The sequence below is a fragment of the Salmo trutta genome, chromosome 39 (assembly GCF_901001165.1).
Source record: "Salmo trutta chromosome 39, fSalTru1.1, whole genome shotgun sequence".
Taxonomy (NCBI): Eukaryota; Metazoa; Chordata; class Actinopteri; order Salmoniformes; family Salmonidae; genus Salmo; species Salmo trutta.
The window spans coordinates 11,837,719-11,850,813 of record NC_042995.1 but is presented as its reverse complement, the minus strand read 5'-3'; the positions used below and the strand labels follow the sequence as shown (position 1 = coordinate 11,850,813).

The following is a 13,095-nucleotide window of genomic DNA, read 5'->3' as shown; positions in this document are numbered from 1 at the left end:
AAGCAAGAGAGAGAAGCTTTTGGCCGGTGAGTGAGCTGCACATCATTGGGTGAGTCAGTGAAACTGGAAAGCTTGTTAAGGACTATAACTTCCTCCTCATATTGTACAATGTGTTTCTCCTCACACCTGGCCTAGGCTATTGATGTATTAGAGAATGTCGTTTTTATTGATCTCAGATTCTCAGTTTGTCAGTGTCAAAGTAGCCTGTCATTTTGGTCATTTGTGAGGTATTAAAAAAGATTCTGCGAAAGTCTCCAGTCATCTAAAATGATGTAGAATTGAATGAAAGGGCAACATTTTTCCCAGACTCCAATAAATGTACTCCATGTGTGCAACTTTTGCAAGTGTCTCCACACCACTGCTCTATGCCAGTACGCTAAAGCCATGATAATGCATGCAATGCTTTATTATAAAGGTATTTTATGTGTTCTGGTACCTCAGAGACCCCCAGGTCACCACCTCTTGGGCTCACTGTTGGTTCCAGCTCCTCCCAATGTACACAGTAAGCACTGGAGAAGTGGGTAGCTGCCGCTGCCTATTCCGGGACACATCTCCTTTACATAGAATTGGTGAGGATGTTGATTGTGGCCTGTGGAATGTTGTCCCACTCCTCTTCAATGGCTGTGCAAAATTCCAGGATATTGGCGGGAATTGGAACAAGCTGTCGTACATGTCGATCCCAAACATGCTCAAAGGGTGACATGTCTGAGTATGCAGGCCATGGAAGAATTGGGTCATTTTCAGCATTTTGAATTGTGTACAGATCCTTGCGACATGGAGCTGTGCATTGTCATGCTGAAACATGAGGTGATGGCGGCGGATGAATGGCAGGACAATGGGTCTCAGGATCTTGTCATGGGATCTCTGTGCATTCAAATTGCCATCGATAAAACGCAATTGTGTTGGTTGTCTGTAGCTTATGCCAGCCCATACCATAATCCTGATACCACCATTTGGCACTCTGTTCACAACATGGACATCAGCAAACCACACAATGCCATACACGGCAGTCTGCAGATGTGAGGCTGGTTGAGCCTACTGACAAATTCTCTAAAACAACATTGAAGGCGGTTTATGGTAGAGAAATTAACATAAAATTATCTGGCAACAGCTCTGGTGGAAATTCCTGAAGTCAGCTTGCCAATAGCATGCTCCCTCAAAACTTGAGACTGTGGCATTTTTGTATTTGTATTTATATTTATTAGGGATCCCCATTGGCTGCTGCCAAGGCAGGACCTACTCAGCTACTCTTGTCACCAACACAAGATGCATCTGTGTAATGATGATCATGCCATTCAATCAGCGTCTTGATATGCCACAACTGCCAGGTGGATGGATTATCTTTGCAAAGGAGAAAATCTCACTAAGAAGGGATGTACACGAATTTGTGTACAAAATTTGAGAGCAATAAATTGTCCATTTCTGCAATACAATTGACAACCATGGCTATAAACGCTAAAAAGCCCACCTTAATGAAGCCCACCTTAATGAATTCTTCCCATCACTCTCTCTTGGTCTATGCCTACTCACAGGAATCCTCTCAAGATCCCTCACCCTGTACCAATCTTCCTCTACCACTCTCTTCACTGCTTTGGCAAAGAACACTTTCTGTAATACTGTAACCCTGGCAACCTCAATCTGCCTTTCTCACACCTGACACCTCAGATCTCCAGCTCCATTTGCACCCCCACAACTAACACACAGAACGTTCTTCATCTCCTGCCCTCCTACACACTTCTCACGTCTAGGTATCTCACTCCTACACACTGCTGCAACAGGCCCATAAACCTGACACCTAAAACACTGTAGTATTTACAGAACAAAAGCGCTCACGGGATAACTGACACTTCCTACCTTTACCCTTCTGGCAGAGACTCTGCATCAAAACTCCACATGACGACGTCTTCTCTCACCAAACATCTGGAATCTTCCATTTCAACTGCTCCTCCTCAAAACTTAAACCTAACCCCGTTATAACTCCTTTCAATTCCGCAGAGCAATTCAAGTCAATTCTTGTCCCTAGTCACACCCACTCCCTCTGGACAGAAGAGAAACAATAAATCACCACGAGTCCCCTCTGAGTTACCTTCACCACACTCGGCTCATTTCCTCACCACACTCGGCTCATTTCCTCACCACACTCGGCTCATTTCCTCACCACACTCGGCTCATATCCTCACCACACTCGGCTCATATCCTCACCACACTCGGCTCATATCCTCACCACACTCGGCTCATATCCTCACCACACTCGGCTCATTTCCTCACCACACTCGGCTCATTTCTCGGCGGTCATCGCTGCACCCGCCACCCCAGTTAATTCATCACTCGTCACATTCACTTTCCTCCTGTAGCTCTTCTAAAAGTACTGTGAGCTCCATTTCATATTAACAAATCCTTTCCCCCCCCCCCTGTCCACCATCACATCTTCCAGAAGGCTTGTGCAATCCCCCACTCCACTACCCCCCCCCATTTTACCACGTGTCTCAGCTCATCCACACCCCACTAGCTTCGGGTAGCTACATACCAATCGAGTACCACAGTATAAATCCTAATATGCATAAAACCTAGCAGTCAAACAGGAAAATGGTTCCAATAATTTTTCCCATAAGGGATTTTAGAAACACCTAAAACTAGGGCTGTGTTTCATGTAGGCTTACGCTGGCGTTTTGATAACTGTGTAAATCTCTCTAGGACAAGATAACTTATCAATATATTTGCCTGTATTTACCCCCACAAAAATGTTATGTAATTAGCTGCTAATGTGGCTATCATAAACAACTACACATTCTGATGGTCTAGACAAGATTGCCAAATCAAGACAAAGGTAAGGATCTCTGGGTTAAGTAATGAATAAATGGGATACATTTATTTAAATTGACAATTCTGTGAACTGTCTTGTGCAAGCTTTAAATTGACACAATACCTGTTAGCAAAGGTGTCAGCTAGAGATGATGTGCAGGAGCATGCAGGGATTTGTAGTTTTGCATGATGTCTACTTTGACGCTAATTAGCATTTTCAAATCTGAGAAGAAATACAGCCGAATATATTGATAAATCACATTATCCAAGAGAAATTCACACGGTTATAAAAACGTCACGCCAGGGTAAGCCTACACGAAACACAGCCCTTATTTAAGTGCTTCTAAAATTAACTTAAATTTGAACCATATGATACAAAAAAAACGGAAATATCTCACCTACATAAGTTCAGACCCTTTACTCCGTACTTCGGCTTTATTTATTTTTATTGGAGATGTGAGGACTTTTTTTGTTAATGTTTGGTTATGTTTTTATCCATCTTTGGGTTGGGGTGTGTGTGGGGGGGAGAAAAAAAACAAGAAAATGCTATTTCTGTAATTGTTGATTGTTCTATTTGGAACTAATAAATGTGTAAAAAAATATATATAAATAAGAAAGATGGAGGCCACTGTTCTCAGGGACCTTCAACGCTGCATACATTTATTGGTTCCCTTCCCCAGATCTGTGCCTCGACAAAATCTTTATCATAGAGCTCTACAGGCAATTCCTTCGACCTCATGGCTTGGATTTTGCTCTGACACGCAGGATCTTATATAGACAGGTGTGTGCCTTTCCAAATCATGTTCAATCAACTGAATTTACCACAGGTGGACTCCAATTAAGTTGTAGAAGCGTCTCAAGGATGATCAGTGGAAACAGGATGCACCTGAGCTCAACGTCAAGTCTCATAGCAAAGGGTCTGAATACTTACACTACTGGTCCAAGATTTTAGAACACCTACTCATTCAAGGGTTTTTCTTTATTTTTACTATTTTCTACAATGTATAACAATAGTGAATATATCAAAACTATGAAATAACATATGGGATCATGTAATAACTTGTTTTTAAATAAATTATATTTAGACTTTTATTTGAGAATCTTCAAATAGTCACCCTTTGCCTTGATGACAGCTTTGCATTCTCTCAACCAGCTTCATGAGGAATGCTTTTCCAAAAGTCTTGAAGGAGTTCCCACATATGCTGAGCACTTGTTGGCTGCTTTTCCTTCACTCATAGAACTTTTAAAACACTGGCAGTTTGTCTACTTCACTTCTTTAAATCTACTACCACCTGGCTACCCCTACCCCGGTCAACAGCCTTGCACCCTCCACAGCAACTTCCTCAAGCCTCCCCATTTCTCCTTCACCTAAATCCAGATAGCTGATGTTCTGAAAGAGCCGCAAAATCTGTACCTCTACAAATCAGCTGGGGTAGACAATCTGGACCCTCTCTTTCTAAAATTATCCACTGCAATTGTTGCAACCCCTATTACTAGCCTGTTCAACCTCTTTCGTATCGTCTGAGATACCCAAAGATTGGAAAGTTGCCGCGGTCATCCCACTCTTCAAAGGGGGAGACACTCTAGACCCAAACTGTTACAGAGTTATATCTATCCTACCCTGCCTTTCTACGGTCTTCAAAAGACAAGTTAACTTCTTATGGATGGTGGCAGTATTGAGTTGCTTGGATGACTGACGTGCCCAGAGTAAACTGCCTCCTACTCACTCCCAGAAACTAAGATATGCATATTATTGGCATATCGGATAGGAAACACTCTGAAGTTTCAAAAACTGTTTGAATGATGTCTGTGAGTATAACGGAACTCATATGGCAGGCAAAAACCTGAGAAAAAAAATCCAACCAGGAAGTGATTTGTAGTTCTATCTAATCCTTATTCAAACTACAGTGTCTGTGGGGTCATTTTGCACTTCCTAAGGCTTCCATTGGCTGTCAACAGCCTTTAGAAACGTCTTTCATGTGTCTCCTGTTACTGGGCAAAGAACAGGAGCTCAGTTTATCAGTGGACTGCCTGGGAGCAGGGAGTTGTTTACTGCGCTTTCACGTTTGGCGCGCCGCTCATTCTTTTCCTCCTGGAATGAATACGCTATTGTCCGGTTGGAATATTATCGACGTTTTAATTTAAAAAGACCTTAAGGATTGATTGTAAATATCATTTGACATGTTTCTATGAACAGTAATGGAACTATTTGACTTTTTGTCTCTTATTTTACGCACACGCGTTATGCCTTTTGGATAGTGATCTGTACGCACGAACAAAACTGAGGTATTTGGACATAAATATGGAGTATTTCGAACAAAAATAACATTTATTGTGGAAGTACGAGTCCTGGTAGTGCATTCCGACCAAGACCAGCAAAGGTAAGAGAATATTTATAATACTAATTCTGAGTTTAGTTGACTCCAGAACTTTGCTGGTATCTGTATAGCTTGCTTTGATGGTTGAGCTCTGTACTCAGAATATTGACAAATGTGCTTTCGCCGAAAAGCTATTTTAAAATCTGACACAGCGGTAGCATATCTATAATTCTTTCAATAACTGTTGTAAATTTAATCAATGTTTATGATGAGTATTTTTGTAAATTGATGTGCACATTCACCGGATGTTTTGGTGGGAATACATTTTCTGAACATCACGTGTCAATGTAAAATGATGTTTTTGGATATAAATATGAACTTTATCGAGAAAAACATACATGTATTGTATAACATGATGTCCTAGGAGTGTCATCTGATGAAGATCAAAGGTTAGTGAATATTTTAGCTGCATTTTTGGTTTTTGTGATGCATGTCCTTGCTTGGAAAATGTCTGTGGTTTTTCTTGTGAAGTTTATGTCCTAACATAATCTAATTTTATGCTTTCGCCGTAAAGCCTTTTTGAAATCGGACAATGTGGTTAGATTAACGAGAAGTTTATCTTTAAAAATTGTGTAAAATAGTTGATTGTTTGAGAAAATGAAATTATGAGATTTTTGCTGTTTTGTATTTCGCGCCATGCTATTTCACTGGCTGTTGAATAGTGTGTCCCGCAGGTGGGACGGTCACGTCCCACCTAGCCCATAGAAGTTAACCAACCTGGTAGACAAGGTGTGTTGAATTAAGGCAATAACTGAACTGATCATATAGCTCAGTAGTTCAGGATTTGGGGGAGAAAAATGAGGATAGGGGAAAGAGAAACAAGGGTTAGGGGAATCTTATCTTTAAAATGGTGTATAGTACTTGTATGTTTGAGAAATTTTAATTATGAGATTTTTGTTGTTTTGAATTTGCCGTCGTGCACTTTCACTGGCTGTCGTCATATCAATCCCGCTAACGGGATCAAGCCATAACAGGTTAACTTCTCTAGGGTAGGGGGCAGTATTTTCACGGCCGGATGAAAAACGTACCCAAATTAAACAGCCTACTACTCGGGCCCAGGAACTAGAATATGCATATTATTAGTAGATTTGGATAGAAAACACTCTGACGTTCCTAAAACTGTTTGAATGATGTCTGTGAGTATAACAGAACTGATATGGCAGGCCAAAACCTGAGAAGTCATTGCCTATCGAACACACAGTGACTTAGGGTTCATTTTGCACTTCCTAAGGCTTCCACTAGATGTCAACAGTCTTTAGAAAGTTGTTTGAGGCGTCTATGATGAACAGAGAGCGAACAGAGGAAGTTGGAAGTTGTTGACTCAGGAAAGCACATGAGTTCATTGGCGCGCAATCACGTGAGAGTTAGCTGTGTTCCAAAACGTTTTTCAAGACACTGGAATCGTCCGGTTGGAATATTATTGAAGTTCTAAGTTAAAAAGGCCCTAAAGATTGATGCTATAAAACGTTTGACATGTTTGAACGAACATAAATACAACTTTTTTTACTTTTCGTCGTGACATTTTGGGCGCGCTTCCTACACTTGGAGTAGCTTACGGAACGCGTTAACAACAAGGAGGTATTTGGACATATTATGGAGTTTATCGAACAAAACAACATTTATTGTGGACCTGGGAGTCCTGGAAGTGCCTTCTGATGAAGATCAAAGGTAAGTGAATATTTCTAATGCTATTTATGATTTTAGATGACTCCAAAATGGCGGGTATCTGTATTGCCTAGTGTATTTTTTGAGCACGGTACTCAGATTATTGCAAAGTGTGCTTTCCCCGTGAAGCTTTTTTGAAATCTGTCACAGCGGTTGCATAAAGGAGATGTTCATCTATAATTCTTTGAATAACAGTTTAATATTTTATCAACGTTTATGATGAGTATTTCTGTAAATTGTTGTGCTGATTCACCGGCAGTATTGGAGGCAAAATATTTTCTGAACATCACGCGCCAATGTAAAAGGCTGTTTTTGGATATAAATATCAACTTGATCGAACAAAAAATGCATGTATTGTGTAACATGATGTCCTAGGAGTGTCATCTGATGAAGATCGTCAAAGGTTAGTGCATAATTTTAGCTGAATTTCTGGTATTTGTGATGCCTGTACTTGCTAGGAAAACGGCTGTGTGGTTTTTCTTGTGTTGGAACTGTCCTAACATAATCTAACTTTATGCTTTCGCCGTAAAGCCTTTTTGAAATCGGACAATGTGGTTACATTAAGGAGACGTGTATCTTTAAAATGGTGTAAAATAGTCGTATGTTTGAGAACTTTGAATTATGACATTTTGTGGTTTTGAATTTGGCACTCTGATTTTTCACTGGCTGTTGAATAGTGTGAACGTGGGTGGGACGGTAGCGTCCCACCTGCCCAAGAGAGGTTAACAAACAGATCACTGACCATTACGAATCCCACCCTACCTTCTCCGCTATGCAATCTGGTTTCCGAGCTGGTCATGGGTGCACCTCAGCCACGCTCAAGGTCCGAAAACGATATCATAAAACAATACTGTGCAGCCGTATTCATCTAACTGGCCAAGGCTTTCAACTGTCAATCACCACATTCTTATCGGCAGACTCAACAGCCTTGGTTTCTCTAATGACTGCCTCGCCTGGTTCACCAACTACTTCTCTGATAGAGTTCCGTGTGTCAAATCGGAGGGCCTGTTGTCCGGACCTCTAGCAGTCTCTATGGGGGTGCCACAGGGTTCAATTCTCGGGCCGACTCTTTTCTCTGTATACATCAATGATGTCGCTCTTGCTGCTGGTGATTCTCTGATCCACCTCTACTCTACTGCTCTTCAACTGAACCTGCCCGTATCACTACTCTGGACGGTTCTGACTTAGTATATGTGGACAACTACAAATACCTAGGTGTCTGGTTAGACTGTAAACTCTCCTTCCAGACTCACATTAAGCATCTCCAACCCAAAATTAAATCTAGAATCGGCTTCCTATTTCGCAACAAAGCATCCTTCACTCATGGTGCCAAACATACCCTCGTAAAACTGACTATCGTACCGATCCTTGACTTCAGCGATGTCATTTACAAAATAGCCTCCAATACTCTACTCAGCAAATTGGATGCAGTCTATCACAGTGCCATCCATTTTGTCACCAAAGCCCCATATACCACCCACCACTGCGACCTGTATGCTCTCGTTGGCTTGCCCTCGCTTCATATTCGTCGCCAAACCCACTGGCTCCAAGTCATCTATAAGTCTTTGCTAGGTAAAGCCCCGCCTTATCTCAGCTCACTGGTCACCATAGCAGCACCCACCCGTAGCACACGCTCCAGCAGGTATATTTCACTGGTCACCCCCAAAGCCAATCCCTCCTTCGGCAGCAGAGAACTGGAAGGAAAGGCAGCCAATGACTGGAACGAATTGCAAAAATCACTGAAGCTAGAGACTCATATCTCGCTCTAACTTTAAGCACCAGCTGTCAGAGCAGCTCACAGATCACTGCACCTGTACATAGCCCATCTGTAAATAACCCACCTTATCCCCAGACTGTTATTTATTTTTTTGCTCCTTTGCACCCCAGTATCTGAAATCTGAGGTTTGTAGTTTTCCAAGTGATTCCCTATGCAGTATACAGTGTCAATGGGATCATTTTGCACTTCGTAAGGCTTCCACTAGATGTTACCAGTCATAACGATGTTTCATGCTTCTACTGTGAATGGGGAGAGAATAAGAGCCATTGGAATCAGATGACTGAGAAAATGATATGAGCTCAGTGGTGCGCACTCACGTGAGAGTTAGCTGTGTTCCTTTTCATTTCTGAAGACAAAGGAATCGTCCGGTTTAAATATTATGGAAGATTTATGATAAAAACATCCTAAAGATTGATTCTATACATCGTTTGACATGTTTCTACGAACTGTAATATAACTTTTTTGACTTTGTCTGAATTCACTGCGCGAGCACAGTGGATTTGGATTACTCGACTGAACATGCGAACAAAATGGAGGTATTTGGACAAAGATTAACTTTATCGAACACAACAAACATTTATTCTGGAACTGGGATGCCTGGGAGTGCATTCTGATGAAGATCAAAGGTAAGTGAATATTTATAATGTAATTTTTGTCATTTCTGTTGACTCCAAAATGGCGGGTATCTGTATGGCTTGTTTTGATATCTGAGCGCTGTACTCAGATTATTGCAAAATTTGCTTTCGCCGTAAAGCCTTTTTGAAATCGGACAACGTGGTTGGATTAATGAGAAGTGTATCTTTAAAATGGGATATAATAGTTGTATGTTTGAGAAATTTGAATTATGAGATTTGTTGTGGTTTTGAATTTGCCGCCCTGCTATTTCACTGGCTGTTGAATAGTGTGTCCCACATACCCCAGAGAGGTTAATTGCTAAATTGTAATTACTTCACCTCTGCGGCCTATTTATTGCCTTACCTCCCTAATCGTACCTCATTTGCACACACTGTATATAGACTTTTCTATTGTGTTATTGACTGTACATTTGTTTATCCCACGTGTAACTCTGTTGTTTGTGTCGGACTGCTTTGCTTTATCTTGGCCAGGTCGCAGTTGTAAATGAGAACTTGTTCTCAGCTGGCTTATCTGGTTAAATAAAGGTGAAATAAAAAAATGTATAAAAAAAAGACTCTGAGCACTCCAGATAGCCCAGTGAATAAAACAAATGCTGACAATACTGGTGTCAAACCATGCAAGCCTCAGTACCATAAAATAATATATACCTTCTCATTGAAACAGTTAATAATGAAACAGTTCTACAGCAACTTTTCATGCACAGTGGGAAGTTGGAATGAATAACAAACTTAGTTAGAACCTGCTCTTACCATGAGAAACAGATGTCCCAATCTTCTCCTCGTCTTCATCTTTAATGTTAACATTCAGCTCCCGTATTTCACTGCAGTCTTCCAGCTTCACTGATGCCATCTCTGGATCCTGCAGTGCAAACTGGGCTCCACTGTCACAATCAGGACCCCGTGACTGTAGGTTTGGACTCAGTGTGGAAGGAGAGAGGCAGGCTGGGTCTGTCCTCACTGTTGATGTTACCGGCCTCAGACTTAATTCTAGTCGGCCAGTAGTAATAAAGAAAAAAAGACACAGAAGTTAGTCTTGACAGTTCAGGCACTTTCTTTATTCCCTAAAAATATATTATATTTCTTCTTGTTCAATTATCTAATTCAGTGCTTGACTTGGACTGAAATAGGTGCCCGTGCTCATTTTGGGTGCCGGTACTGTTTATATTTAGGGCCAGGAGCTACACAATACTGTTGAGCTAATATTCTATAAGAGGAACATGATCTCAAGCAGTAGAAATGTAAGTACTCTGCTCCGGTGAGCTCCTGTCCAAATCAAGCACTGATCTCATTTCAGTAGATCAGGTAGCTAAGCATTGACAACAAATACAGGACTAACATCTGGACTAAGATCGAATTGTACTACACCAGGGCTGTATTGGAGCAGGTTGATAGCTTCAAGTTCCTTGGAGACCACATCACCAACAAACTAACATGGTCCAAGCACACCAAGACAGTTGTGAAGAGGGCACGACAAAACCTATTCCCCCTCAGGAGACTGAAAAGATTTGGCATGGGTCCTCAGATCCTCAAAAAGTTCTACAGCTGCACCATCGAGAGCATCCTGACTGGTTGCATCACTGCCTGGTATGGCAACTGCTTGGCCTCTGACTGCAAGGCACTACAGAGGGTAGTATGTACAGCCCAGTACATCACCGGGGGCAAGCTTCCTGCATTCCAGGCAGTGATGGAGGAAGGCCCTAAAATTGTCAAAGACTCCAGCCACCCTAGTCATAGACTGTTCTCTCTGCTACCGGACAGCAAGCAGTACCAGAGCACCAAGTCTAGGACCAAGAGGCTTCTAAACAACTTCTACCCCCAAGCCATAAGACTCTTGAACAGCTAATCAAATGCTACCCAGACTATTTGCATTGCCCCCACACACGCTGCTGCTACTACTCTCTTATCTATGCATAGCCACTTTAATAACTCTACCTACATGTACATAATTACCTCGACACCGGTTCCCCCACATATTGACTCTGTAGATTGCTCCGCTATTGTTATTTAGTGCTGCTCTTTAATTATTCTTCTCTTACTTTTTCTAAGGTATTTTCTTAAAAATGCATTGTTGGTTAAGGGCTTGTAAGTAAGCATTTCACTTTAAGGTCTACACCTGTTGTATTCGGCGCATGTGACAAAATGTGATTTGAAAACATTAATTCATTCACATTAAACACAACGTAAGAGCACTTTATAGTAGATTTGATAAATTCACATAAAATTGACAAAAAAACAAACATGTTGTACATTACAAGGTCACTGTTTGTTTTAGGCAGCATTGTTACTATTTTCCTGAACAACCGCGTCATTATTGTATCATTTCAATCAAAAAACAATTGTATTTCCCGTTCACACTGTAGTAACAGACCGAGTGGGCGCCGCCATTTTACCAGCTCGTTAATTTTACACAAAACCAATAACATGCAACAAAAAATGTCAAATAAATGGATTCTTTATGAAATTACCTTGAGAAAAATATGTACATCCACTCAGACAAACCCAAAGTCTCTAGCTATGTGACTTGTAAAATAGTTTACCACGTTCTTCACTCGGTTTGATACAAGAATTACACATCAAACGTGATAATACCTTAATGGATTTGTTACCTAGCATGGAATTACATGTTCGTTCGATATTGTAAAATTTAAACGCGCTATTACATACCTGTAGTAGTAAATTGAAACGGACACACACAACGGTTATTTTCTTGACTGCACCGTTCTGGCGCTTTCTTTATTCTGAAGAATGGTGCCCGCCTGCCGGGAACTTCCTGTTCTCCACTACCACAGTGCAACCTTCCGTGCATTCTGGGATCCTTGGGATGGCCCTTACCCCATTACATGAGAAGGGGATAGATGCTGCTGCCGTCGCCTCCTCAGTGGTGTAAACTAAAGTACTTAAGTAAAAAATTCTTTAAGAGATGACAAAAGCAGTTTTCTTTAAAAAATAAATGACTATTTATTTATAGCACAACTAAATGTAACTCCAAAGGAACGGCAATATAAGGGATAGTTCAATCAAATTACAAATGTACACAGGATTAGGGTACACTGCAGTACATAGCAAAAAAGTGTGATGATGCAAATTACATGCAATAATCATTTGTCATTTTCATATCATCATCATCATCACACTTTTTGCTTTGTACTGAAAGTTCTTGAAAACGTGATTGCAGTGTACTAATGAACAAAATACTACAATAAAGTTTTTTGTGTGAAACATCCTTTCATAGAGCCCACCACTCCATTAAAGGAGTAGTTTACTATTTTACAACTTGAAGTCCTGTATGTGAGATTACTTGATTGGTATTCAGGGGACTAGGTACAGTATGTACTCAGGAGATGAATCTCTGATCTTAGCAGCGCCATTCTTACACCTCCACGTAATGTCACTGTGGTTCTTCAATGTTTCCTGATTTTTTTCTGTAGGTTATTTTGTCTAATAAACCTGGGTCAATGGAAGCCTGTCTACTGATGCCATCTCTGGATCCTGCAGTGCAAACTAGGCTCCACTGTCACAATCAGGACCCAGTGACTGTAGATTTAGAGTGTGGAAAGAGAGAGGCAGGCTGGGTTTGTCCTCACTGTCAATCTGTCAATTCTGAATAGAATCTGAGATCAACTTCCTGGTCCTCCCCTGTGCATGCTACACCCCCTCTCATTGTTACTGTATGTATGAACACATTTTGAACAATGGCTGCCTAAAATGCTGTGGTGCTTACTAACACAATAGGAAATGTTGTGGTAGATGTGGACCATCACAGGTGAGTTCACAGCTCATTCACTCTGAGCATTCATATCAATGACTCACCCTCGAATGGACCATCAGTACCACAGTT

At 41.1% G+C, this 13,095-nt stretch overlaps 1 protein-coding gene across 6 annotated transcripts in view; it reads right to left on the bottom strand.

The window, feature by feature from the left end:
- Positions 1–12,649, bottom strand: part of LOC115179500 (zinc finger protein OZF-like) — a 103,267-nt gene extending 90,618 nt beyond the window's left edge. The window contains exons 1-2 of one of the 6 annotated variants that reach the window (XM_029741062.1): positions 11,922–12,649; positions 10,008–10,244 (exon numbers count right to left, since the gene is read on the bottom strand). In XM_029741062.1, coding sequence (XP_029596922.1) covers positions 10,008–10,244; positions 11,922–12,063 — 379 coding nt within the window. In that variant the 5' untranslated portion in view covers positions 12,064–12,649. The remainder of the gene's footprint in view (positions 1–10,007; positions 10,245–11,921) is intronic. The other 5 variants (XM_029741063.1, XM_029741066.1, XM_029741064.1 and 2 more) reach the window with 5 other exon arrangements.
- Positions 12,650–13,095: the final 446 nt, after the last annotated feature.